Here is a 24,283-nt window from a genome sequence, read left to right as displayed (position 1 = left end):
GCAAAAAATGTCACTACGGAAAACGAAAACAAGCGTTTCTTATTGGATAAATGAATGTAGTCCGTTCCCCTTTTGGTCCCTTTTCTTCCTTTGGATCCTAGTGAATATGACTTGTATAGATTCAGAAGAACATTACTACAATCGATTCACACCCGAAAATCAGAACCCATACCAGTGTTTTATGTTGTGCCTACCTGCAGGCTCCACACTCAAAGGTCCCGTTGCCGTTGTGGCAGCTCTTGCTGAGAGGTTCTCCGTCTTTGGAACATTCACATTCGCAGATGAAGTTGAGAACGATCTCCACATCCTCATTGAAACCCAGCGGCTTGATCCTAATGGTCTCGGACTTGCCTTGAGACGGACACTTCTGGGACTCGATGGTAATGTCAAAGGACACCTTGGTGATTCGATGATTGATAGAAAGCATTAGTAAACTCCTGGAGACAGGTCTTGAGAAAGGCCTCAGCTGAAACGTTGACAAATGGTCAACGATATTCCCTCTTCTTGTTTTTCATTAGCAAACTCCTAAAATGTCTTGGATAGTTTACTAATTTTTCTAAATGTATTACATTTACAAATGTAAATTCTCCACCACTTTTCCAATAGTGACTAGACCACCAATGAAAGGCAGCGCTCGCGCTCACTTACCTCATCTCCAATGGAGATGTTAGAGCATTTTCTTCCACCCTCTTCTGTTCCAACCACGCCATTCTTGCAGATGGACTTGTATTTTATGGACACACCTTCAGGCACCTTGTTGTTCTCCAGAATGACTTCAGATGAAAGAGACTACCAAACATACAGAGAATGTTAACCAAATATGTCAATAAAAAAACAGTAGGGCTGTGTCCCAAAGGGCACCTGGTCAAAAGAAGTACACTATATAGGGAATAGGGTGCCATTTGGGACGCACCCCAGGTATTTATTTTCTGCACAGTAATTATTAGCTTCACATCAAACAGCCATTCCAAGTCAAAGCTAGCGTCAAAGCGAGGGGGTTAACTCACATTGTAAGAATCGATAATGAGCTTGATGACGTTGCTGGAGTTGGAGGACAGGGTTCCTACTGCTGACTTGGGGATGAGATTCTTCAGTTCCTTGTAAACCGGCTGAAATTCCTCAGTAACAGCAAAAATTGTCTGAATGTTGTTGTCGCTCAGTTTCTGGACCAAATGGGCAATGGAGGGATAGTCCTGTTAATTGAAAAGAAATTCAAGATTAAAATGTCAAAACAAACATCCAACGATCCATACCACAGAGACATGAGCCAGTCATGCAGCATGTTATACCATATATGATAACCTTACTGTCCGTTTACATGGAAATTCATTTTGTGAGGTCAGCATACAAAATACACAAAATCAATAAACTATAATGCAACAAACGCAATACAAAATGCCTGGAAGGTATAGAGTATATAGTATACAGAGAAACACATACGTAGTAATGGCTCATGGTGTACATATTGTTTTCCAGATGACACTTTCCATCGTTGGGCAGAACGATGCCGCCCAGTTTGCCGTCTCCAGCAAAGTGGAAGCCAGCGTCAGTGGAGAACACCAGCAGACGAGTGACATTCCTCCAGCCAATGGCATCCTGCAGGGGGAGGGACAGAAACAAATACAATCAATTAGAGCTCCCGAAAAATAACAAAACATTTATTGGAATGCTTTGCACTAGGGCTAAACCTATTTAGTCGACTGGTCGATTGTTTGGTCGATAGGCTGTTGGTCGACCAAGATTTCTTTTGTCGAGCAGTAGCAAAAAAAAAAAAAAAAAAGAAGGTGTATAAGACACTTGTCTGATTGGCGCCTGTCTGAGTGGACTGATCCATTGTGGTGGCCATGGGGATGGCACAGTCCATCAGTCTAAGACATTTGCTACTGAAATTCTATATGGTTATATTATGTAAAAACAATGGTGCAAAATAATATTATTTTATAACAAATGCACTTTCTCCCGCGTTGGTTAGTGGTCACTGTCCGCGGTTCTGAAAGACATCAGTGCGCTGTTGAATTTACGCCTTTTCCTAGACCATGTTGCTATGTGCATAATAGCAAAGTTAACCAGCATATTGGTGTTGAGAACAATGTGGCGGAGGCAGCAGCGGAGTTAGGAGACGAAAACAGCCCTTGCCTTAATTGTCTAAAAAAATTGAGGAGAGCGGAAACCAATAATCAATAGCCTAACTATTGGTGCTTCAACAAAGTACTGAGTTAAGGGTCTGAATACTTATGTAAATGTCATATTTCAGGTTGTTCTTTTGAATAAATTAGCAAAATGTTCTAAAAACCTGTTTTAGCTTTGTCATTATGGGGTATTGTGTGTAGATTGATGAGGGGGAAAAACAATTAAATCAATCTTAGAATAAGGCTGTAACGTATCAAAATGTGGAAAAAGTCTTAGGGGTCTGAATACTTTCCGAATGCACTGTATATAGGCTACTGTATCAATCGATCATGTATTCGTTCATGTCATCACACAGCATAGGACTCATTCATGATTTTAAATGCGATCAAGAATTTTAGTTTCAAAAGAAAATAAAGCAAACATTCAATATTTCACGTAAACAATAAATAGGCCTAAACCATTCCATTTCGGAAATTGCATTCACGAGTGAATCTTGAATCTTTGAGTCTTTGATGTAATAAAGTATGAAAAACAGCATGAAAAATGTATAAACTCAATAAATGTAAGTCGCTCTGGATAAGAGCGTCTGCAAAAAAAATGACTAAATGACTAAAATAAAGGCTTTACAAAAAAACTTTACATACACTCTGGTACGTTTATAATTTATTTAGTGTTGTATTTACATTGTTCCAAACAGTCAGAAAACGTATATTGTAATCTAACAGCACCTGTTTGGCACACATAATATGCACGCAGCGCTTGCTCCTTACTTTATTTTTCTTGATCGCCAGTATTTTCCACAACTACTAACATTTATTCCACACATCTGACTTCCCCTTTACCTCCTGAGCAACCAGTAAACATTCCCCCGTTTCGAGTTTATTGGTCACGTCCTCTGCATCCATTTTGCTGTCACGTGTTACGGTGTTCAGAGTTTGTTATAACCAATTTATTGATGTGATTATGATATGCTATAGGTCAGGCCCTATTGGTCACGTGCATGCGATGCATACATGTGTCACGTAAAGAGAGCAAGAGTTGAGGGAATAGGGAATGTTTTTTCTAAACAAATGAGGGATTTTGGTAACATCACTTTTCAGTCAGAAATGGCTGCAATTATGTTGCAGCTTCAGCAACACGGACAGCGTGATACACACTGTTGATGTTCTGTGGTGGTCGCTGCAGCAGGGAGGAGAGAGAGACAACGGGTGCTAGTCACACAGTCACTCACTGTTTTTTTTCTTCTGAACACAGCGCAGCAAGTCTGAGCCAGGCACAGCACAATCAAATCAATTGTGGTCAGACTCCCTCTAGTCATTTGTATGTCTTAATTATTTAATCAAACAGTTCACGTAAAGCACCAGACAAGCTCAGCACCTATAGTTGATTTTTCTATATATGCAAAAATGCACGTTTAAAAATGTCAACCAATCGATTGGTTGAAATAACAGATGACTCTTGGTCACCCCCTGTCCATGCAATCTTATGTATCTAAAAATATAAACTGATCCTAGATCAGTAGTACTACTCTGCGCTTTATGAATACAGGCCCTTAACGAAGACTAGCACACTTCGACCAGGTCAGGTCACTCACCCCACAGACAGCCACCTGCATGATGGCATCGAAGCCTCCCTCAGGGGAGTCCAGGTTTCCAGAGATCTGCTGCTTGCTGACCAGGCTGTTGAACTGCTGCCCGTTCTCAGTCAGCTTCAGCACATTCTTATAGCTGAAGGGGCTGGTGCAGTTCTCATTGCTCGTGCAGGGGTTCAACAGCCGGGCTGGGGTGGTGCTGATGTAGGGCATCACAGTCTTCTCCACAAATGAGCCGAAACCTGGTTAGGAAAACAGTCAGGGTTTAGAAAGCGCTGGCAGAGGAGGCACACATGGGCAGTGTCTGGCTGTAGCTAAGGAGGAAGGACAGGAGTTGGGAAACCAAAATCGTCCCTGCCACTGCTCAGACACCAGGAGATGTACTAAGACAAGGAATGAAACATTGAGGACTGGTGTTCCCAGGCTCATAACCCTTTAGCTGGCCTACAGGCACCGTTGGAGCTGCGACAGGCAGAGATGCCCAGCAGGTAACTACCTATCTGTATAAAGGACACCTTTTATAGATGTTGGAAGAGTTGATTTACTTTGAACGTTTTGAAGTTGAACGTCGCTTACCAATCCTGAAGTCTGATGTGATCTCCTGCATCTCACGCATCAGGTCAGTCCCCAGGTTCTTGACGTTCTCCAAATCGTCTTTCATGGAGAAGGAGAGGTCCATCAAGTAGTAGAGGTCGATGGGGTAGTCCTCTGCCCGCTTGAACTTCAGCTTAAACGTCTGGGCCTCACCTGCATGGTGGAAATAGAATAGAATGGAAAAGATTCAGAGAACATGAAGACTTCATTATTCCGGATGATACAAACATCAACAGGATTCTGACTGACAATTTAGATTCAGCCATCAATGACTGCGTGTTAATGGCAATTTCAAGAAAGATTGCATATCCTAGCATGTCCTGTATAGATACAGTGAGGGAAAAAAGTATTTGATCCCCTGCTGATTTTGTACGTTTGCCCACTGACAAAGAAATGATCAGTCTATAATTTTAATGGTAGGTTTATTTGAACAGTGAGAGACAGAATAACAACAAACAATCCAGAAAAACGCATGTCAAAAATGTTATAAATTGATTTGCATTTTAATGAGGGAAATAAGTATTTGACCCCCTCTCAATCAGAAAGATTTCTGGCTCCCAGGTGTCTTTTATACAGGTAACGAGCTGAGATTAGGAGCACACTCTTAAAGGGAGTGCTCCTAATCTCAGCTTGTTACCTGTATAAAAGACACCTGTCCACAGAAGCAATCAATCAATCATATTCCAAACTCTCCACCATGGCCAAGACCAAAGAGCTCTACAAGGATGTCAGGGACAAGATTGTAGACCTACACAAGGCTGGAATGGGCTACAAGACCATCGCCAAACAGCTTGGTGAGAAGGTGACAACAGTTGGTGCGATTATTCGCAAATGGAAGAAAAACAAAAGACATGTCAATCTCCTTCGGCCTGGGGCTCCATGCAAGATCTCACCTTGTGGAGTTGCAATGATCATGAGAACGGTGAGGAATCAGCCCAGAACTACACGGGAGGATCTTGTCAATGATCTCAAGGCAGCTGGGACCATAGTCACCAAGAAAACAATTGGTAACACACTACGCTGTGAAGGACTGAAATCCTGCAGCGCCCGAAAGGTCCCCCTGCTCAAGAAAGCACATATACAGGCCCATCTGAAGTTTGCCAATGAACATCTGAATGATTCAGAGGAGAACTGGGTGAAAGTGTTATGGTCAGATGAGACCAAAATCGAGCTCTTTGGCATCAACTCAACTCGCCGTGTTTGGAGGAGGAGGAATGCTGCCTATGACCCCAAGAACACCATCCCCACCGTCAAACATGGAGGTGGAAACATTATGCTTTGGGGGTGTTTTTCTGCTACGGGGACAGGACAACTTCACCGCATCAAAGGGACGATGGACGGGGCCATGTACCGTCAAATCTTGGGTGAGAACCTCCTTCCCTCAGCCAGGGCATTGAAAATGGGTCGTGGATGGGTATTCCAGCATGACATTGACCCAAAACACATGGCCAAGGCAACAAAGGAGTGGCTCAAGAGGAAGCACATTAAGGTCCTTGAGTGGCCTAGCCAGTCTCCAGACCTTAATCCCATAGAAAATCTGTGGAGGGAGCTAAAGGTTCGAGTTGCCAAACGTCAGCCTCGAAACCTTAATGACTTGGAGAAGATCTGCAAAGAGGAGTGGAACAAAATCCCTCCTGAGATGTGTGCAAACCTGGTGGCCAACTACAAGAAACGTCTGACCTCTGTGATTGCCAACAAGGGTTTTGCCACCAAGTACTAACTCAGTTTGCAGAGTGGTCAAATACTTATTTCCCTCATTAAAATGCAAATCAATTTATAACATTTTTGACATGCGTTTTTCTGGATTTTGTTGTTGTTATTCTGTCTCTCACTGTTCAAATAAACCTACCATTAAAATTATAGACTGATCATGTCTTTGTCAGTGAGCAAACGTACAAAATCAGCAGGGGATCAAATACTTTTTTCCCCTCACTGTAAAGTATCATATAGCTACATGGCCAATGAGTTGGGCCAGTCAGGAGGCTGGGCCGATATTTACAAAACCCCTTAGAGTAGGAGTGCTGATCTAGGATCAGGTCCTCCATGTCCATCTAATCTTATTCATTATGATCTACAAGATAAATCTGATCCTATATCAGCACAGGTCAGGAGTTAAGTCTTTACCGGATCGGAGGTTGAGTGTAAGTTTCTGGGGCTGGATCTGAGTGATCTGGTCAGGCTTCAGCTTCTCGGCCACGTCCTTCTTGCGGTTGGTGACGGGCTTGTCCTTGTCGATGGAGATGCTGCCCCGGGGGTTCTCGATCTTGGCCTTACTGCAGCCCTTCGTGATCAGGGACTTCAGCTCATCACAGCGGGCTGACTTAGACTCTCCCTGCTTCAGGAAGTCCTGCACAGAGAAAGAAAACAACACATTTCATTACAGATGACAAATAACCCAAACTATCTTATTTTTATATTTGATATTTATTGACTTTTATGTTTTCTTCTTTTCACAATCATTATCATAGATACAGAAGAACACAGCCCAAACTAGAAAATGAATGAGGGGTTAACACGGCAGAATGCCTGTCAAAACTGGCCCTTGACTAGATGTGCCCTGGAGGTATGTATTTTAAGGATCTCTGTCCTCTAGCTATTTACCCTGCATATGCAAGCTGTCTGAACACTTTCTCTGCGTCCCTAATGGCACCCTATTCCCTATATAGTACACTACTTTTGACCATGGCCCAAGTAGTGCACTATGTAGGGAATAGGGTGAATTTGGGATACAGCAAATAGGCCATTCTCCGTATGGAACAGGCAAAGTTTAGATTGGATGCAAATTATTTCTCACAAGGCACTGCAGTGGTTGGCATAGACAATGTGCCAAGTCTGAATAAAAATTGTACTATGTCCATCATCAATCTTAAAAGGGTATTTTTCTGAATCAAACCATTACACATCATTTTATAATGGGCATTATTGCTGAAGATATGTCTGTTTTTGATTCTGTTTCATCAGTGTTGAACGAGGTACCTGACATTTGGTGTTGCTCATTGAGATTGGTAAAGAGGTAGACTGCACTAAGTTCTTTAGCAGCCTGCATTGTTGACCTTTGATAAAGAACAGGCATGCATCCCACATGGGGGTGCACTACATTTGACCAGGCTTGGGTCAAAAGTAGTGCACTATGTAGGGAATAGGGTGCCATTTGGGATGCAACCCCAGGCAAACTCTGACAGGAAGCGTCAGGGTGAGTTATGTTCTGTAACGTGACTCACGACAGCTCTGCATTACAATACTCTCAGTTGGCGGCACCTCCCCCAATCACCCACTCTACCATTTCACGGCAAGCTCTCATTAACTGGTATTTGAATCATATACCTGCCATTGTTAACCTCTAAACATTCTGCCCCTGTTAGCATGTGCATTCAAACAACTTTATCAAAGACACACTTACAGCGTCTGTACACCATCCACATTTCTCTGCGACCTGGATGCATTCCCCACATGATTGTGCATTCGCCTTGATGCAATCACTGCCCTCTGAGAGGAAGGAACAATATTTTATAAGAAACATCCACAACTATTTGCAAAGAGGCAGCATTCAGAAAGGCTGCATCACAAATGGCACGCTATTCCCCATCTAGTGCACTACTGTGGTCTATATGGTCAAAAAGTAGTGCACTACATAGTGAATAGGGTTCCATTTGGGATGCTAACATTTTGTGATTCAAATCTGCCTGTCTAGCAGGCTCAACAACATGGTATTTCATTTCTTCCAATATATTCCATTGAGAGCCATGCTGCTGAAGCCAGGCAGCTGTAGACAGTTTCTTAAATGCATGACATCATCCCATTTGGACAACCTGCCTCCTCTTAAACCATAATGCAATTCTGAAATTAACTACCACACTATCATGATCTGAAGAATATGCATCAAAGAGCAACAAAAATAAGTCAAAAGAGCAGACAAAAAAGTAAGATGTAGAACATTGTGTCGTGTGTGAATCAAATGACCTTACCTTGCTGTGCACTGCAGAAACATAAGATTCCTAATAATGTTGCTATAGAAAGTAGCTTCAGATCCATCTGAAAGGAGACAAAACAGACAGTGGTTAATTCAATCTGCTGGACATGGATTGAGTGAAGCACATATCACATTCTAAAAGCAAGATGCCACAAAGGGCTGTGACGGAAAAGATATTGCGATATTGGTATAAAAACACGAAGCAGACCAAACTATTTGGTCCTTTAAAAATCTGCTGTATGTAAAATAGTGTGTGCTATAGCTTGGAAAATAAATAAATGTGCCTCTGGATGACAACATAATGATGTTTGTTTCCATCATTAGGGCTGTTTTCCTAAAGAAGTTAAATATACTTCGTGTTTTATTTCCTTGCCATGATACTAACGAGTATCGCGATACTGGTACCGTCCCGGCCCTACAAAGGACCTCTTTATAAGTTACAGTGGCCTACAGCCTGCACATGGTGGGATATGGCTTACAGCTTGCACATGGTGGGATATGGCCTACAGCCTGCACATGGTGGGATATGGCCTACAGCCTGCACATGGTGGGATATGGCCTACAGCCTGCACATGGTGGGATATGGCCTACAGCCTGCACATGGTGGGATATGGCCTACAGCCTGCACATGGTGGGATATGGCCTACAGCCTGCACATGGTGGGATATGGCCTACAGTCTGCACATGGTAGGGTATGCATGCCAATGGTTATGAAGCTGTGGTAAAGCATTTAAAGGTGGGTAACAGGGTTTAAAGTGTGAGGACGTGTTGCACGGTGAGATCATCTAGATACGTTTCCTGTAAGTGACGAAACCCAACTTTTGGTTAAGCCTATAGCATGAGGGTGTTTTGAGAAGTGTGCAATGCATTCAGCAAAACATGAACAACGCAAGTTCATTTCATGTAGCTGCTGTTTAAGCATGCCAAAGGTAGTCAGGGACGTGAATATCTAATCAGGTCATCTTCAGATAAGGACCTACACACCCCAGAGAAACATGCAGGACATGAGTCATAAAGTCATTGCTTGAAGTGTGTTCATCTGCACTGGAAGGAAGACATTGTTCAAGCTGCTGCAGCTTAATCACATTTAACATAAATAGGCCTGGCCACTAATACAGTACACAGAACACTCTACCAACAACTACCACCATTGTCACTGAACAAAAAAACCAAGAAAAACTATAATGGAGAAGAAAAAAGTCACCAGCTGAATTCTTTCTTATCATTGTAGTCATAACTCCTTGGAAACAAGGAGGCCAACATTTCTATTGGGCTAACCCTATACAGAGAAGATCTGGGGCCTTATTCACAACCATTGCCTACATTTCACACTAAATATCTGCATGCACCATTTCTGAAAAGACTGCGCACTTACAGGGCTCCTGAGAGGCGCAGCGGTCTAAGGCATTAAATCTCAGTGCTAGAGGCATCACCACAGACCCTGGATTGATTCCAGGCTGTATCACAATCCGGCCGTGACTGGGAGTCCCATAGGGTGGCACACAATTGGCCCAGCGTCGTCCTGGTTTGGCCGGGGTAGGTCGTTATTGTAAATGATAGTTTGTTCTTAACCGACTTGCCTAGGTAAATAAAGGTTAAATAAAAAGTAGAGATTTCTAAACTTGGTGCACGCCATACATGCGAATGTTCCCCATTATAAATCAGACCCATCCTGAAAGGGTGCGCGTGTGAACAAGCATTAAAACTATTTTATGGTGCCCTTATTTGCTGTATACTTTGGAAGTATTCGAATTAGGCCGAGGAATTTTTCTAAAGGAAATAGCAATAGTGAACTTCATCAAATATCTTTGGAGGTGATGGCAGAATGTTAAACTTTTGCAGTGACATTTGCTGTAGGCCTAGGCTATCCGACAGACAAAAAGTTTATGAAAGACAACAATTGCAAATAGCCGTGGACCTCTAAACAGACCGTTTGAATTTAATAGGGCCTAATGTTTTGCATGTACTTTTTCTCAAACCTATGCTGCACTGCCCACGAATTCTGAAACATTGTCTACTTACAGTGGTAGCCATACACACTTCAATGCAAAAGATAAACTGTCTGTTCACCTGTTAAATTCTACTGTATGTTATAAACTATGCTTCCTTTCTGATGCATAGAGCAAAATACTTGAAATAATAGCGTATCTAATAGGCCCAATTAAATGAGAGACGCGCATGGTGATTTGTTGTAGGCTATGGCTACTTCGGGAATATGAACCCATCATCGCCAGAAAAGGTGAAGAATTTATTCTGCAATGGTTATGAAAATATGTGTATAAATGCAATATTGTCTTCTCGATACATTTGAAATTACAATATTCAGACGTAAGCTACAGCAGTAGCCTACAACCGTCTGTTCCACGTTAGTAAACTGCGCCCGGATCGGACGGCATAGAGCAAAATACTTGAACTAGCTTATCTATTTACTACTGTGAAGTGTGTCCAATTAAACGAGAGATGGGAAGAATGGTATCTCTCCCGAGTGGCGCAGTGGTCTAAGGCACTGCATCGCAGTGCTAGCTGTGCCACTAGAGATCTTGGTTCGAATCCATGCTCTGTCGTAGCCGGCCGCGACCGGGAGACCCATGGGGCGGCGCACAATTGGCCCAGCGTCGTCCAGGGTAGGGGAGGAAGTGACCGGCAGGGATGTAGCTCAGTTGGTAGAGCATGGCGTTTGCAGCGCCAGGGTTGTGGGTTCGATTCCCACGGGGGGTATGGAGAAAAAAAATGAAAAAACTGTAAGTCGCTCTGGATAAGAGCGTCTGCTAAATGACTCAAATGTAAATGTATCATTGTTTAAGGCCTATGCTACCTCGTGAGTATGAAACCATCACAGAAAAGGTGAGGAATTTATTATGCATTGATCATGGAAATTAAACAAATAATAGCCTAGGAAATAGATGCCTATTTCTAATTATTTTAAAACGCAATTAAACGAAATACATTCTCTCTTCTCACTAATGGCAAATGATTGCATCTTGTTATTAACCTGTTTATTGTTATGAATAAGCATGTCCATCATATCTACTTGCAATGCTTCAACCACTAGAAACTGTGCGTACGCATGGTCTCAAGTTTGTAGGAAGGTGAGCACATTTTCCAGTCAAGTTCAGTTTTTATAAATGCCAACTTGCATGAAAACTGGCACACGCATGTTTTGGGGTACATTTTGTGCGTACACATGGTTTATAAATGAGGCCCCAGGATCCCAAATGGCACCCTATTCCTTATATAGTGCCCTACTTTTGACAAGGGCCCATAGGGCTATAGTCAAAAGTAGTGCACTATATAGCGAATAGGGTGCCATTTGGAAGACATCCCTTGACAAGACCACTGCTTCCTAACACAGAGCAGAGAATGGAGAGGTGTGAGTCTTCTACTCCCATATATGGTCCAGCACTTCTCGCTCCCTCTCCCAGTGACACATTTCCTCTGATGGCCTGGATCCTGCCCAGTTTTCCTCTCATTTATGAAGTCAGCCTCTCTCTGGCAGTCTCGCTTTCCCTTTCTCAAGTTCTGTCTCTCAGTCCGGTAGAAGACACACAGCATGACGCAGAGAGTCCACCTTGCCAACAATACTTGGTTAGAGAGAGTCAGAGAGCAGAAACAGCCTTATTGGGTATCTTATATTGTAGCATTACCCACTTCACAAGTATCACTTAAATAAAGGTGAAATAAATAAAATAAAATAAAAATCACTGACATATTTCAAAAGTACACCCTGGAATACTGTATTTTTTTTCTTGACAAAATTATCAGCTTGGGCAGTGTTTTCTAGGGAGTCATTTGTGTAAGTGAACACAGCCTAGCCTATGAAAAAGTAACCATATCCTGTGGGAATACACACAGACAGAAAAAGAGACAGAGAGACAGACAGACAGAGAGACAGGAAATCTTCACACTGTTCCAACTGATTTTAGCAGTCACATCCAATAAATAAAATTAAAAGGTATAAAAAAGGTACAAGAGGGGTATTGCCCATCTAGACGTAGCCTACATCCAAAGACAGACAACAGGATCGTATTCACAAGTAGACACTAAACGAAAGAAAATGGACTGAAACAGGGAAGGTCTACCTGAACTTGTCCAATAAGAAACTCATTTTTGTTGCGAAATGTTTTCCATTGCAAAAAGTTTTGCTATGGTTTGTTGTGCACTAGTAACGAATACGATCCAGTTGAACATGATACAACACAAATGGCAGCAATGCCAGTTCCTCTAATCATCCAGACTCCCCCCAACATTCCTGGACACCATCTTTGTTTACAGGATATCATCCTCTATAGAGCACCAAATTGTAGGGGGTTGACTGATCTAGGCTACATCCCAAATGGCACCCTATTCCCTATATATTGCACTACTTTAGGCCAGGGCCAATGTTTCAAAACTGCTACCTTTTCTCTCATCTCCATGGAAAAAAGTGTAGAATTGCAGGAAATTAGCTTTAAAACTGAAGCAATTTCTCTCAGCTCCTTGGAGAAATGTGTAGAATTGCAGGAAATTGGCTTAAATTCAAAAAAATGATCTACACCGCCAAGATGTCGCCTCTAGAATTGTCTCTAAAATCATGCCGTGCAGATGGGCCGACCGCGCCCTTTGCCATGCCCCCTGCTACGCCCACCTAAGCCCCCTTTTTATCCAGAAAAAGCCTTGGTAGCCTAGGCTAAAGGCGTCAGCATGCTTCAGTTTGGCTGGCACACAAACTCTAGTAGGGCAAACCGAACAGGTGTGCTTGCATACTCCCTTAAAAGACCTTCACTTGAAAAATAAGAAAAAGCTGCAAAAGTACTGTTTATCCATTGTGAGACATTATAGCCAGTATACACTTCCTCAAAAATCTATCATTAATTTTGACGTTTTTGCCGAGGCGAGCTTAGTAGCGCAATTTTACATCTAACTAAGATGTTTGGTGCAGTATTTCTCACTGAAAATTTTTGCTTAAAAACGAGTCGTCTCTGGTTGAATGACAAAGACTTTTGAAGAAACCCTACTGTTGACCAATCACCGACGAAGGAGCGTAGACTTCGGCTACCGACTTCAGCTTGCCTCCAGGAAAACTGTGTCCGAAAAGCTGAAAAAAACCCTCACCAAAATGCAAAACTAACAAACACGTCACAAAACGTCATCATAAAACTCTTCCGAACTGTTTCGGCTGGGAAGCACGCGGACGCCTTAATCGACACCGGACAGCCTAACATGGTAGAACTGGTATGCGGAACTGTGAAACCTGATTAACACAACTACAAGAGACAATTCTGCAAATTGAGTCTAAACCACCTGGATGTCAGTTAAATTTGAGAGGGAATCTAATCTAGGGTCACCAGATGTCTTTGACTACATCAAAATACACACAATCGAACAGTATCCAAACTGATTTGTAAAACTGCATTCAGAGCCTACTTTCTAAGGGTGTGCAGCTGGTCTGCTGTGGTGGTGTTAAGCCTTTCCCAAGGTGCATCCCAAATGTCACTCTTTTCCATAAATAGTGCACAACCTTTGACTAGGGCCCATAGGGCTCCGGTTCTAAACTAGTACACACAGACCCAGTCAACGGTCAGGAAAATCCATTCTCTTAGCATGGGAAACCACGACTCATCTTGGCTGAGGACCAGATCATGGGAAAGGGAATATCCATTCTCTTAGCATGGGAAACCATGACTCATCTTGGCTGAGGACCAGATCATGGGAAAGGGAATATCCATTTTCTAAAAGCAGTATATCAGTCATGGGAAACAGTCAGTGATCTGTGTAGGGATTAAATAACTAAATGTCTACTTTAAGAGATGACAACAGAGGGAAATGTGAAAAACCTGTACAAACCTCAAGGAATTTCAGGGATTTTAAGGTGACGTTTCTGAAACTGTGAACAGAGGCTGTCTGTCATGGCATGTTTAAGAGCATAATATTTATATTAGTGTGAATAAACACTGGCGAATCGTGGCTTTGTATGGTCAGGTTCAACAGAGAGAGAGAGCAGTCTAACTGTTGCAGTCGTACCTGCAGCTGTGTAGTACTAGGACTAGGGGGGGTGCACGTTTTGGTTTTTGTCCTAGCACTACACAGCTGATTCAAATAACCAACTCATCAAGCTTTGGTAAAGAACATTACATTAAGGTCATTAAGCAGACACTCTTATCCAGAGCGACTTACAGACTCAACTAACGTAGGGAAGACAACCACATCTCAGTCACCGCAATGAAAACCGAACTCAATAAATAACTCTACATTATATTACCACAGTCTAGCACTGACCAGACAAATTGTTTTCTATAGGTCTTAAAGGGTACCTAGGGAGAACACTAGAGGTAACCCAATCCCCTAAACCGTTATGGTCTGCTGCGTCGCCTCATCTCACCAGTCATTGGATGCAGACAGGTCATGTTGAAGACGGGGTGGTTTAATCTACAGCCTGGCTGAAAGAAGCACGCCTCGGGGGCAGAAGCATGCTCTTGCTCTGTGATGTAAATTCACCAAACGTCCCATTGCAGACACATCTAGCTGCCCTGTGAAGAGAATCTGTTCCTTATGCATGTAAGGCTCCACCCACTCACCAGCCTTGGGAGTGACATTCTTGACATTTCTCTGCAGAACAGAGTAGAAAATGAGTGAGAATATCTCCATAAAACGCTTTCCTACTGCTTACTTGACTGGGTCACTGTCAGAGTCCACTGAGTTATGTGTAAGAATGGGCTGGTTTTGAATCTAAAAACAGTCTTGTAAGGTTTCCAGCATAATGGAAGCTTCAGTCACACACACTCAGGTCGCCACGTGTACTTTACTCCATTCAGAATGTGTCAACATCTCTGCTCGTCTGCTGTACAAAAGTCGACAAACTCTGCCTGCACTCCAAAATTGTATAGAAATATGTAATTGTTTAGAAAAAGTTATATTTGCATTATGGATTCTAAAATAAAGAAAGTGCATAGGTTAAGATGTATGTTTTGGACAGTCTACAGCTGAAATGTCTAGTTCCATTCTGTAGTTTTGCAGAGTGTCAACACATCACCAATATCTCCAAGATTTTGAGCAAACATCAAACCTAGGCCTAATGTTTGCTCAAGATGCAGCTAAAAAAAGGGAGAATATTGCAGTCATTTGTAATGATTAACACAATCCTGTTTAAAGAGGGGGAGACATTACAAGACCTAACGCCTATCCACTGAGTCAGTTGGTTGTGTTTATGGGAGGTTTCATCTTCTTGCTAAGCAGTCGCTAAACTAACTATGCACAGTTTGAGCTGCATCCGGTGATATTGAAAGACAGACCATACCTGTATGGGATATGCATCTCACAGCCTCACTCACCTCTCTGGTTAACCACATGAAACCGCGTCGATAGACCACTTTTGGCTGCACACAAATAGGGACGTGTACAAAATAAGCTTTTACTGTACATACAGCCCGTTACAACAAACATGTGTAACTCCTCTCAGAAATGGAGGTGGGGGTAGGTCTAGATCGTGATCTCAGATCGTACCCGGAGAATGAGATAACACATTCCAACTTAATAGTCATGTTCCAGATCCAGACCTCAACACATAAAAGAGTAAAAACACAAACAAATGACTCATGCAAACTTCCCCCATGAGGGGTCTAGTGCTAGGCCTATTAACTTTAGTCGACACTGCCAGGCCTGAGAGGTCTACTCATTTCAGCATGCAATGTGACTCATATCTGACTTGGAAGTCTGAACAGCATGCCATTGAATCAGTAGGCCAACTCAGGACTGGCCAGTCATCCGTTGAATCAGTCTGACAACTTGTCTCAGAATAGGTGTGCCGATTTAGGATCAGTTTAGAATTTTAAATCACAATGAATAACAATACATGGACAGGGGGACCTGATCCTGATCCTAGCACTCCTACTCAGATGTTTGACCTCAAGACTGATCAGTCATATAGCCTACTGCAGTATGATATTATCCAGACACTCCTAGTCTAGCATCCCAAACGGTACCCTACTCCCTTATAGTGCACTACATTTTGCCAGTTGCGACACAGTCCTAGGCTAGCCCAGTGCTATTGTTGCTGTTAAAGGGACAGTTTGGGAATTGGCAATGAAGGATGAATTTATCTTCTTCTCCAGAGTCAGATGAACACCTGGATACCATTTTTATGACTGAGTTCAGTTTGAATTAAGTTGCCAACTAGCGTTAGCACAATGACTGGAAGTCTATAGGAACAGCTAGCATGCCATCTGTTCCTGTAGACTTCCAGCCAATGCACTAACGCTAGTTAGCATTGGTTTACGAAACTACCTCTACGTCCAGTATGAACAAAGTTAGAGACATAAAAATGGTAACCACAAGCTCATCTGTAGCTCAGCTGGTAGAGCACGGCGCTTGTAACGCCAAGGTAGTGGGTTCGATCCCCGGGACCACCCATACACAAAAATGTATGCACGCATGACTGTAAGTCGCTTTGGATAAAAGCGTCTGCTAAATGGCATATTATATTATTATTATCTGACTTAAGTAGATAAAGGGCTTCAGTGCAAAAATCCTGAACTAATCCTTTAAGTCATGACAATGTAACTAACGGAAGGCAATGTATGCACATATGACTAAGTCGCTTTGGGTAAAGCGTCTGCTAAATGGCATGTATTGTATTATATAGGGAAGGGAAGTGACTCATTGAGTCAGCTTAACATCACTTCTACCCTGTGGTCTGTTTGCTATTATGAAGCATCTGAAGTGACTCTGAACCTATGTAATCACCACTGTGTGTGTGTGTGTGTGCGCGCGCAAGATCAAATGCAAGAGTTTTTTTTTTTTTTTTTTTCCTTTATTTAACTAGGCAAGTCAGGTAAGAACAAATTCTTATTTACAATGACGGCCTACACCGGCCAAACCCAGACGACGCTGGGCCGCCCTATGGGACTCCCAATCACGGCCGGTTATGATACAGCCTGAAATCGAACCAGTGGGTCTGTAGTGACGCCTCAAGCACTGAGATGTAGTGCCTTAGACCACTGCGCCACTCGGGAGCCCTTGAGACAATGTTAATACTATGTCATTAAACGTTCTAGGTCTATGATATCAGAAAGGATCTCCTAATCAAAGACTGTCATTTCACCCCAATTAATCTGACTAAGGCCATTAAACTAAGCCACTTTAATCCTTAAAACAAGAAATTGGCAAGAATGGCTCAGTCAGACAGCAAATAGCAATCTGGATTGGTGGCGGTGCTTAAGGCGTCTGCATGCTTCCTTTTCGAAATGGTTCGGAACAGTTTGTACATATATTATGATGACATTTTGTGACTTTTTTGTTTGTTTTGCTCTTCGGCACAGCCGAAAGTTAGTAGCCGAAGTCTACGCCCCTTTGTTGGTGATTGGTCAACAGTAGGGATTCTTCAATTAAGTGTGTGTTGTCATTCAACAAGAGATTAATCATTTTCATGCACATTTCTTCACTTGAGAAATAGCTAGTTATAAAATTGCGAGACTAAGATCTCAGACAAAAACATCAATTCAAGAAATATGTCATTAAATGTCTTAGATTAATTCTGACTATTTTGAGGAAGTGTATACTGACTAGTGTCTCAAGATGGACAAACGGTACCATTGAGACCTTTTTCTAATTTGTCAAGCGAAGGTCTTTTAAGGGATTATGCGAGCACACTCGTTCGGTTTGCCAATAGGCGCAAGCCGAACCGAAGCATGCGGAAGGCTTTCCACAGCTTAACAAATCATTCTGCGCCTCGCCTTCTTTGTGTTGGGCTGCTGAAGAACGCACCCTCCGGCTACACTGTTCTTACAGGAAGTGATTATAAAGGCAGGACCTATCTTGTCAGTCTCAATGCACACTGTCAACCCAACTCACAGTCAACTTAACTACAGAATCAGTGTACTACACATGGCCTATGTCCTAAATGGCACCATATTCTTTACGTAGTCCCTCCTGTACTACCCCATAGGGCCCTGGTCAAAAGTGGTACACTGCATAGGGAATAGGGTGACATTTGATACATGATGAAATACAGGTTAACCACTCACAACAACACATACAGCTCTGGATTTGATCAATGCTAAATGGTGAACCACAGTTTACACACACTGTCTCTCACGTTGATACCATGGATTAGGCCAGAGAGAGTGAAACGGTAGATTTCAATAGTTCTTTTTTGTTGTTGTCCCTGGCTGAAACTGACTGAGTTACAATTTGAAGACATACACCCAATTCTCTATATCAAAGGCTGCTGTGAGACACTCCCAAGTAAAATCGTAGTTATTTGATACAATCTACCGTTTAAGCATCTGTGCAATGACATTAGAAATCTGTGGACATAGTCTACCAAATATTGATTGACACCGTCCATTTTAGACTACCCCAGGGAGAGACACTCGATGGCCAAGAGCCCAGGCCTTTTAACCAATCCCCTTTGGGCAATGGCGGCAACAATGTTACAATGTGGTCTGTAACAACTCCAGATACAATATATCCCTTTCAAAAACGTTAAGTTACATCATGGCATAGGGGCTACATTTTAGAGTAGACTAACGTAAATGTCAGCCTCTGAAATTTCAACTATGATAGGAAGGAAGGCCTGCTTTGATATCCTGTCTTCTACATTCCCTCCAGACAGTGGACGACAATGGGGTACAAACAAATACAACGCCTACCAACCAAAATGCGTCCAAATGTAATGATACGGGCCTAAAACTGGACAATTTAGTAACTTACCTTGGCAGGCAACAGATACACAAAAAAGCAAATGTTGGCCTATTTGATACGAGTGAATTCACATAGCCAATCGGTTTTCGTCGTCCCATCCGACAGCGGCTATCCCCACCCAAAGTTCCTCAACTCATTCCTCATCATATCCTTTGTCGAATCCCTTTAACATTTCAGTAGCCTATACAATCTTGGCATAGCCTAACCAGATATGCTGGACGTCATTTTAGAAAATAAAGTACAGAATCTTACCTTGATCCGTGTTTTTTTCTTTGTTTATAATTTCTGCAAAAATAAGTATCCCGTGCGCTTTTTCTAGAGAAAAAAACTGTTCTTCACGGAAGGAAATACACCAAAGTATTAGTGATGTGCCTTATCCGTTAAAAATTATACTTGCCCCGTTCAAAATACAAAAAAGTCGAGGAAAAGCGTGATGTAAATTCTTTTACCAGGGACAACTCGCCCGAACACGTTAAAATAGGTCCTCAGTCTAGGACGAAATATCTTTCCTTCAACAAATTGGGCGACGAATTGTAGCCACCTCTCTTTATCTAGAACCGCCCACACAGGAAATGCCGACTGTACTTGGGAGGGCAGTGAAGCAAACTCAGACACAGACCTGTGAACCCTCCTATTCCTAAATCACGCTTCTGACCCTGACTCACATCTTATTAGACCACTTCATACACAAAGTCTTCTTTTCCTAACCTTGTGGGGACACACAATTGATTGCCATTCAAAATCCTACTTTCCCTAACCATTAACCTAACCTTAACCCCAAAACCTAACCTTAACCCTAAAAGTAGACCCCCTAGAAATAGCCTTTTTCTGGCAAAATGTCCCGTTGGTCAAATAACATACATTTTATTATTTTACTACAAGTAAAGTTAAACACGTCCACACGCGCACACACACACTGTAATTTGTTTAGATAAGAGTTGTTGCAGGACACATCCTTCCTTAGAAGTTGTATTTGCTCAGATAAGTATGGTTCGATGTATGACACACACGTAATAACATGTCTGGAAGGCTTCCGGTCGTACCTACTGATAACTGCTGTTACTAAGTGATGATTCAACGCTCTTACCCCAAAAAGAGAGCAGACATTCTGGAGATCAAATGTGACTTTACCCTTTGTCATAGAGCATGGCGCTTGCAACGCCAGGGTTGTGGGTTCGATTCCCACGGGGGGCCAGTATGAAAAAAATATGTACGCACTCACTAACTGTAAGTCGCTCTGGATAAGAGCGTCTGCTAAATGACTAAAATGTAAACACTATTTTTGGGAGATGCTTGTGTTTGAATTACACACATACAATTGTGTTCAGTGAAACACAATAGTAAACTCCTCCTAAGAGACACTGTAGTTTCGTGAAACCACTTTTGGGTTGTTTATGTGATCAGTGACCAAACAGGAAGCTTTAGTGACCCTCATGTTTACTTGGCAGAGCATTGTTTGTTTGTAAGACAACATCATTTATGCTGTTTTACTTTGAGTCTGCTAAAGAAACTTGCTCCATTTTTCTGTAAAAAATGTATGCATGCATGACTGTAAGTCACTGGCTTTGGATAAATGCGTCTGCTAAATGAGATATATTATAATATATTATAAAAGAGTTACAATGTATTTTCTGGGTGGTGTCAAGACAAGACAATGACACTGAGTAGGGCTCTGCGTAATATAGGTTTAATGTATTTATTCCTCTGTTAGACATTATTATAGAGGATAGGATGTGTTCTCGGAATGAGTGTGTGTGCATAGTTAAACGTGCATAGTTAAACGAGAACAATGACGATAAGCCTAGTGGCATATCCTCAAAAATGGCTTTCGTTTTTGAGATACCCGTACCCAAAGTATAACAAAGCACAACCATGTTTCCATATCTCTAAGTTCTCCCATATATGAAATGGATGGTTGTATAAAAATATTATACTGCAAAAGTGGTAAAATTAATAGATATTGTATCCCAAAATTGCATGCTCTGATATTGCAAAACTTTAAAAATACAAGTAGTCAGTTGTCTGCTCCACATACACAAACAAACAACATTAACATATCTTAATACATCTTGGAAATATAGACCTGTAAACACACAGATACAATAGTCAGAAATATCAACTCTAAATATTTATGATGAACGTAAACTTCACTTTTCGGTTGCTGTTAAATAGACAATTTGCTCTCATTCAGTGCTGTATGGTCCTGCCTGACAAAAATGCATACAGTTACACATGTTTTTTGATCTTGTGGCTATTGTAATCAGCTCTAAGGCAAGTGGGCTCAGACACTGAAAACAGTCACTAAATTGGACCCCAAATACAATATGATGTCCAAAATACAATATGGCTGCCACATTACCATTAAATGGTGATTTAATCACCTGTATATGTACACTTTTTAAATTAGAGACATTTTTCAGATGTGTGTATTGTACTTTTGACCTGTACTCAATACTATTTTTGTGTACTTCAACTATGTTAGGAATCCAATATGCCCACCATATACACTTGAACACCTTTGTCTGGATATATAAAAAGGCAGCAGACTGCTTGGCATGGCAACGCCAAGTATTCCAAGTCACAAGCCTCTTTGAAGATCAATGAGGCAATTGGGAGGCTCAAACGAAAGGAAAGAGAATCCAACCCTGGACTCTGACACCCTCTCCCTAGCTTTACAACTTGCGCCTCCAGGATTGGGCTCTTAAGTCACCTCCTTATCATTTAGAAGTGAGCTTTGATTCATTTCTAGCTTTGATTCATTTCTGCCATAATCCAACATTACCCTCTGCTCGGCTCACTGCATTTTTGATGTACATTGGGATGTTCTGGTGCACTCTTATCCTGTTTTGGCTCAGCTGGCACATTGCTAAATCATGTCCACCATCCTGGCTGTCTGCCCTGGAGTTGCCGTATATGTTGACTTGGTGACAGTTATGGTGCATGGGGAAGATGCAACCACACATGACAAGTGCATAAGGCAGGTGTTTACTATAATGAACCAACACAACCTGACACACATTGACAAGAAATGGGCCTCCATATTTCATAGGAATTGCATTTCTCCAATGTCAATGCCATCTTGAATCTTCCAGAAATGTCCTTGATAGGCCCACTCCAGCATTAGTCATCCCCTCAGGCAGTTACTAGAGACACAGAGACACCATGGAACTGGACTACCACATGTCAGGAGGCAATTCAACAGCCAAAATGCCGTCTGGAAATTGCTGCCGTGCATTGTCCTCATTTGCACCTATTTGGCTACCAACCATGGCTTGCCAGCCCATGTGACACCTGAACTGGTCTCGCATGTGAAGAATGAGCTTTCGTGTTGGAGTGACTCATGCATTGGTCTTGGAAACTGTAGTAATCCTAACATCCCTACAAGGACATATGCCATTTATGGCAAACAAGAGGCGCCTTAGGATGGTAAAACTTACTGCATGTAATCATTTATGGTGACTGGGGATTGACTGTGAGATAGTGGTCTTTGTGCACCATGCTTGATCAGCTCCACCTCCTCTGCAACCCTTTTAATTGTCCATCAAAGCCCAGGTATCATCTTCAAATGTACACTGCTCAAAAAAATAAAGGGAACACTTAAACAACACAATGTAACTCCAAGTCAATCACACTTCTGTGAAATCAAACTGTCCACTTAGGAAGCAACACTGATTGACAATACATTTCACATGCTGTTGTGCAAATGGAATAGACAACAGGTGGAAATTATAGGCAATTAGCAAGACACCCCCAATAAAGGACTGGTTTTGCAAGTGGTGACCACAGACCACTTCTCAGTTCCTATGCTTCCTGGCTGATGTTTTGGTCACTTTTGAATGCTGGCGGTGCTTTCACTCTAGTGGTAGCATGAGACGGAGTCTACAACCCACACAAGTGGCTCAGGTAGTGCAGCTCATCCAGGATGGCACATCAATGCGAGCTGTGGCAAGAAGGTTTGCTGTGTCTGTCAGCGTAGTGTCCAGAGCATGGAGGCGCTACCAGGAGACAGGCCAGTACATCAGGAGACGTAGAGGAGGTCATAGGAGGGCAACAACCCAGCAGCAGGACTGCTACCTCCGCCTTTGTGCAAGGAGGAGCAGGAGGAGCACTGCCAGAGCCCTGCAAAATGACTTCCAGCAGGCCACAAATGTGCATGTGTCTGCTCAAACGGTCAGAAACAGACTCCATGAGGGTGGTATGAGGGCCCGACGTCCACAGGTGGGGGTTGTGCTTACAGCCCAACACCGCGCAGGACGTTTGGCATTTGCCAGAGAACACCAAGATTGGCAAATTCGCCACTGGCGCCCTGTGCTCTTCACAGATGAAAGCAGGTTCACACTGAGCACGTGACAGACGTGACAGAGTCTGGAGACGCCGTGGAGAACGTTCTGCTGCCTGCAACATCCTCCAGCATGACCGGTTTGGCGGTGGGTCAGTCATGGTGTTGGGTGGCATTTCTTTGGGGGGCCGCACAGCCCTCCATGTGCTCGCCAGAGGTAGCCTGACTGTCGTTAGGTACCGAGATGAGATCCTCAGACCCCTTGTGAGACCATATGCTGGTGCGGCTGGCCCTGGGTTCCTCCTAATGCAAGACAATGCTAGACCTCATGTGGCTGGAGTGTGTCAGCAGTTCCTGCAAGAGGAAGGCATTGATGCTATAGACTGGCCCGCCCATTCCCCAGACCTGAATCCAATTGAGCACATCTGGGACATCATGTCTCGCTCCATCCACCAACGCCACGTTGCACCACAGACTGTCCAGGAGTTGGTGGATGCTTTAGTCCAGGTCTGGGAGGAGATCCCTCAGGAGACCATCCGCCACCTCATCAGGAGCATGCCCAGGCGTTGTAGGGAGGTCATACAGGCACGTGGAGGCCACACACACTACTGAGCCTCATTTTGACTTGTTTTAAGGACATTACATCAAAGTTGGATCAGCCTGTAGTGTGGTTTTCCACTTTAATTTTGAGGGTGACTCCAAATCCAGACCTCCATGGGTTGATACATTTGATTTCCATTGATCATTTTTGTGTGGTTTTGTTGTCAGCACATTCAACTATATAAAGAAAAAAGTATTTAATAAGATTATTTAATTCATTCAGATCGAGGATGTGTTATTTTAGTGTTCCCTTTATTTTTTTTAGCAGTGTAGATGTGTGTGGAGCTGTGCTATGTCCCTCACAACCAATGCTTCTTAATCATAGTCTATGACCTAGCTACACTCTAACTAACTTCTAAGTAACCAGAGGTCACCCTCACAGGTTCTGTCACTCTCCAGCTGGGCGTGCCCAAGTCCGTAATCAATGCCAACCACCCACAGT

At 42.7% G+C, this 24,283-nt stretch overlaps 1 protein-coding gene across 3 annotated transcripts in view; it reads right to left on the bottom strand.

Annotated features, from left to right (window-relative positions):
• Positions 1 to 24,283, bottom strand: part of LOC311099132 (integrin beta-1-like) — a 225,744-nt gene that overhangs the window by 6,101 nt on the left and 195,360 nt on the right. Inside the window, exons 1-10 of one of the 3 annotated variants that reach the window (XM_084139789.1) lie at positions 19,215 to 19,473; positions 8,281 to 8,347; positions 7,716 to 7,801; positions 6,440 to 6,662; positions 4,298 to 4,468; positions 3,725 to 3,963; positions 1,441 to 1,596; positions 1,008 to 1,193; positions 649 to 789; positions 195 to 397 (exon numbers count right to left, since the gene is read on the bottom strand). In XM_084139789.1, coding sequence (XP_083995915.1) covers positions 195 to 397; positions 649 to 789; positions 1,008 to 1,193; positions 1,441 to 1,596; positions 3,725 to 3,963; positions 4,298 to 4,468; positions 6,440 to 6,662; positions 7,716 to 7,801; positions 8,281 to 8,347 — 1,472 coding nt within the window. In that variant the 5' untranslated portion in view covers positions 19,215 to 19,473. Of the gene's footprint in view, positions 1 to 194; positions 398 to 648; positions 790 to 1,007; positions 1,194 to 1,440; positions 1,597 to 3,724; positions 3,964 to 4,297; positions 4,469 to 6,439; positions 6,663 to 7,715; positions 7,802 to 8,280; positions 8,350 to 18,971; positions 19,033 to 19,214; positions 19,474 to 24,283 lie in introns of those variants that run through there. The other 2 variants (XM_084139791.1, XM_084139790.1) reach the window with 2 other exon arrangements.

This window comes from Coregonus lavaretus (genome assembly GCF_964263955.1).
Source record: "Coregonus lavaretus genome assembly, chromosome: 23".
Lineage (NCBI taxonomy): Eukaryota > Metazoa > Chordata > Actinopteri > Salmoniformes > Salmonidae > Coregonus > Coregonus lavaretus.
This window is presented reverse-complemented; position numbering and strand designations above follow the sequence as displayed.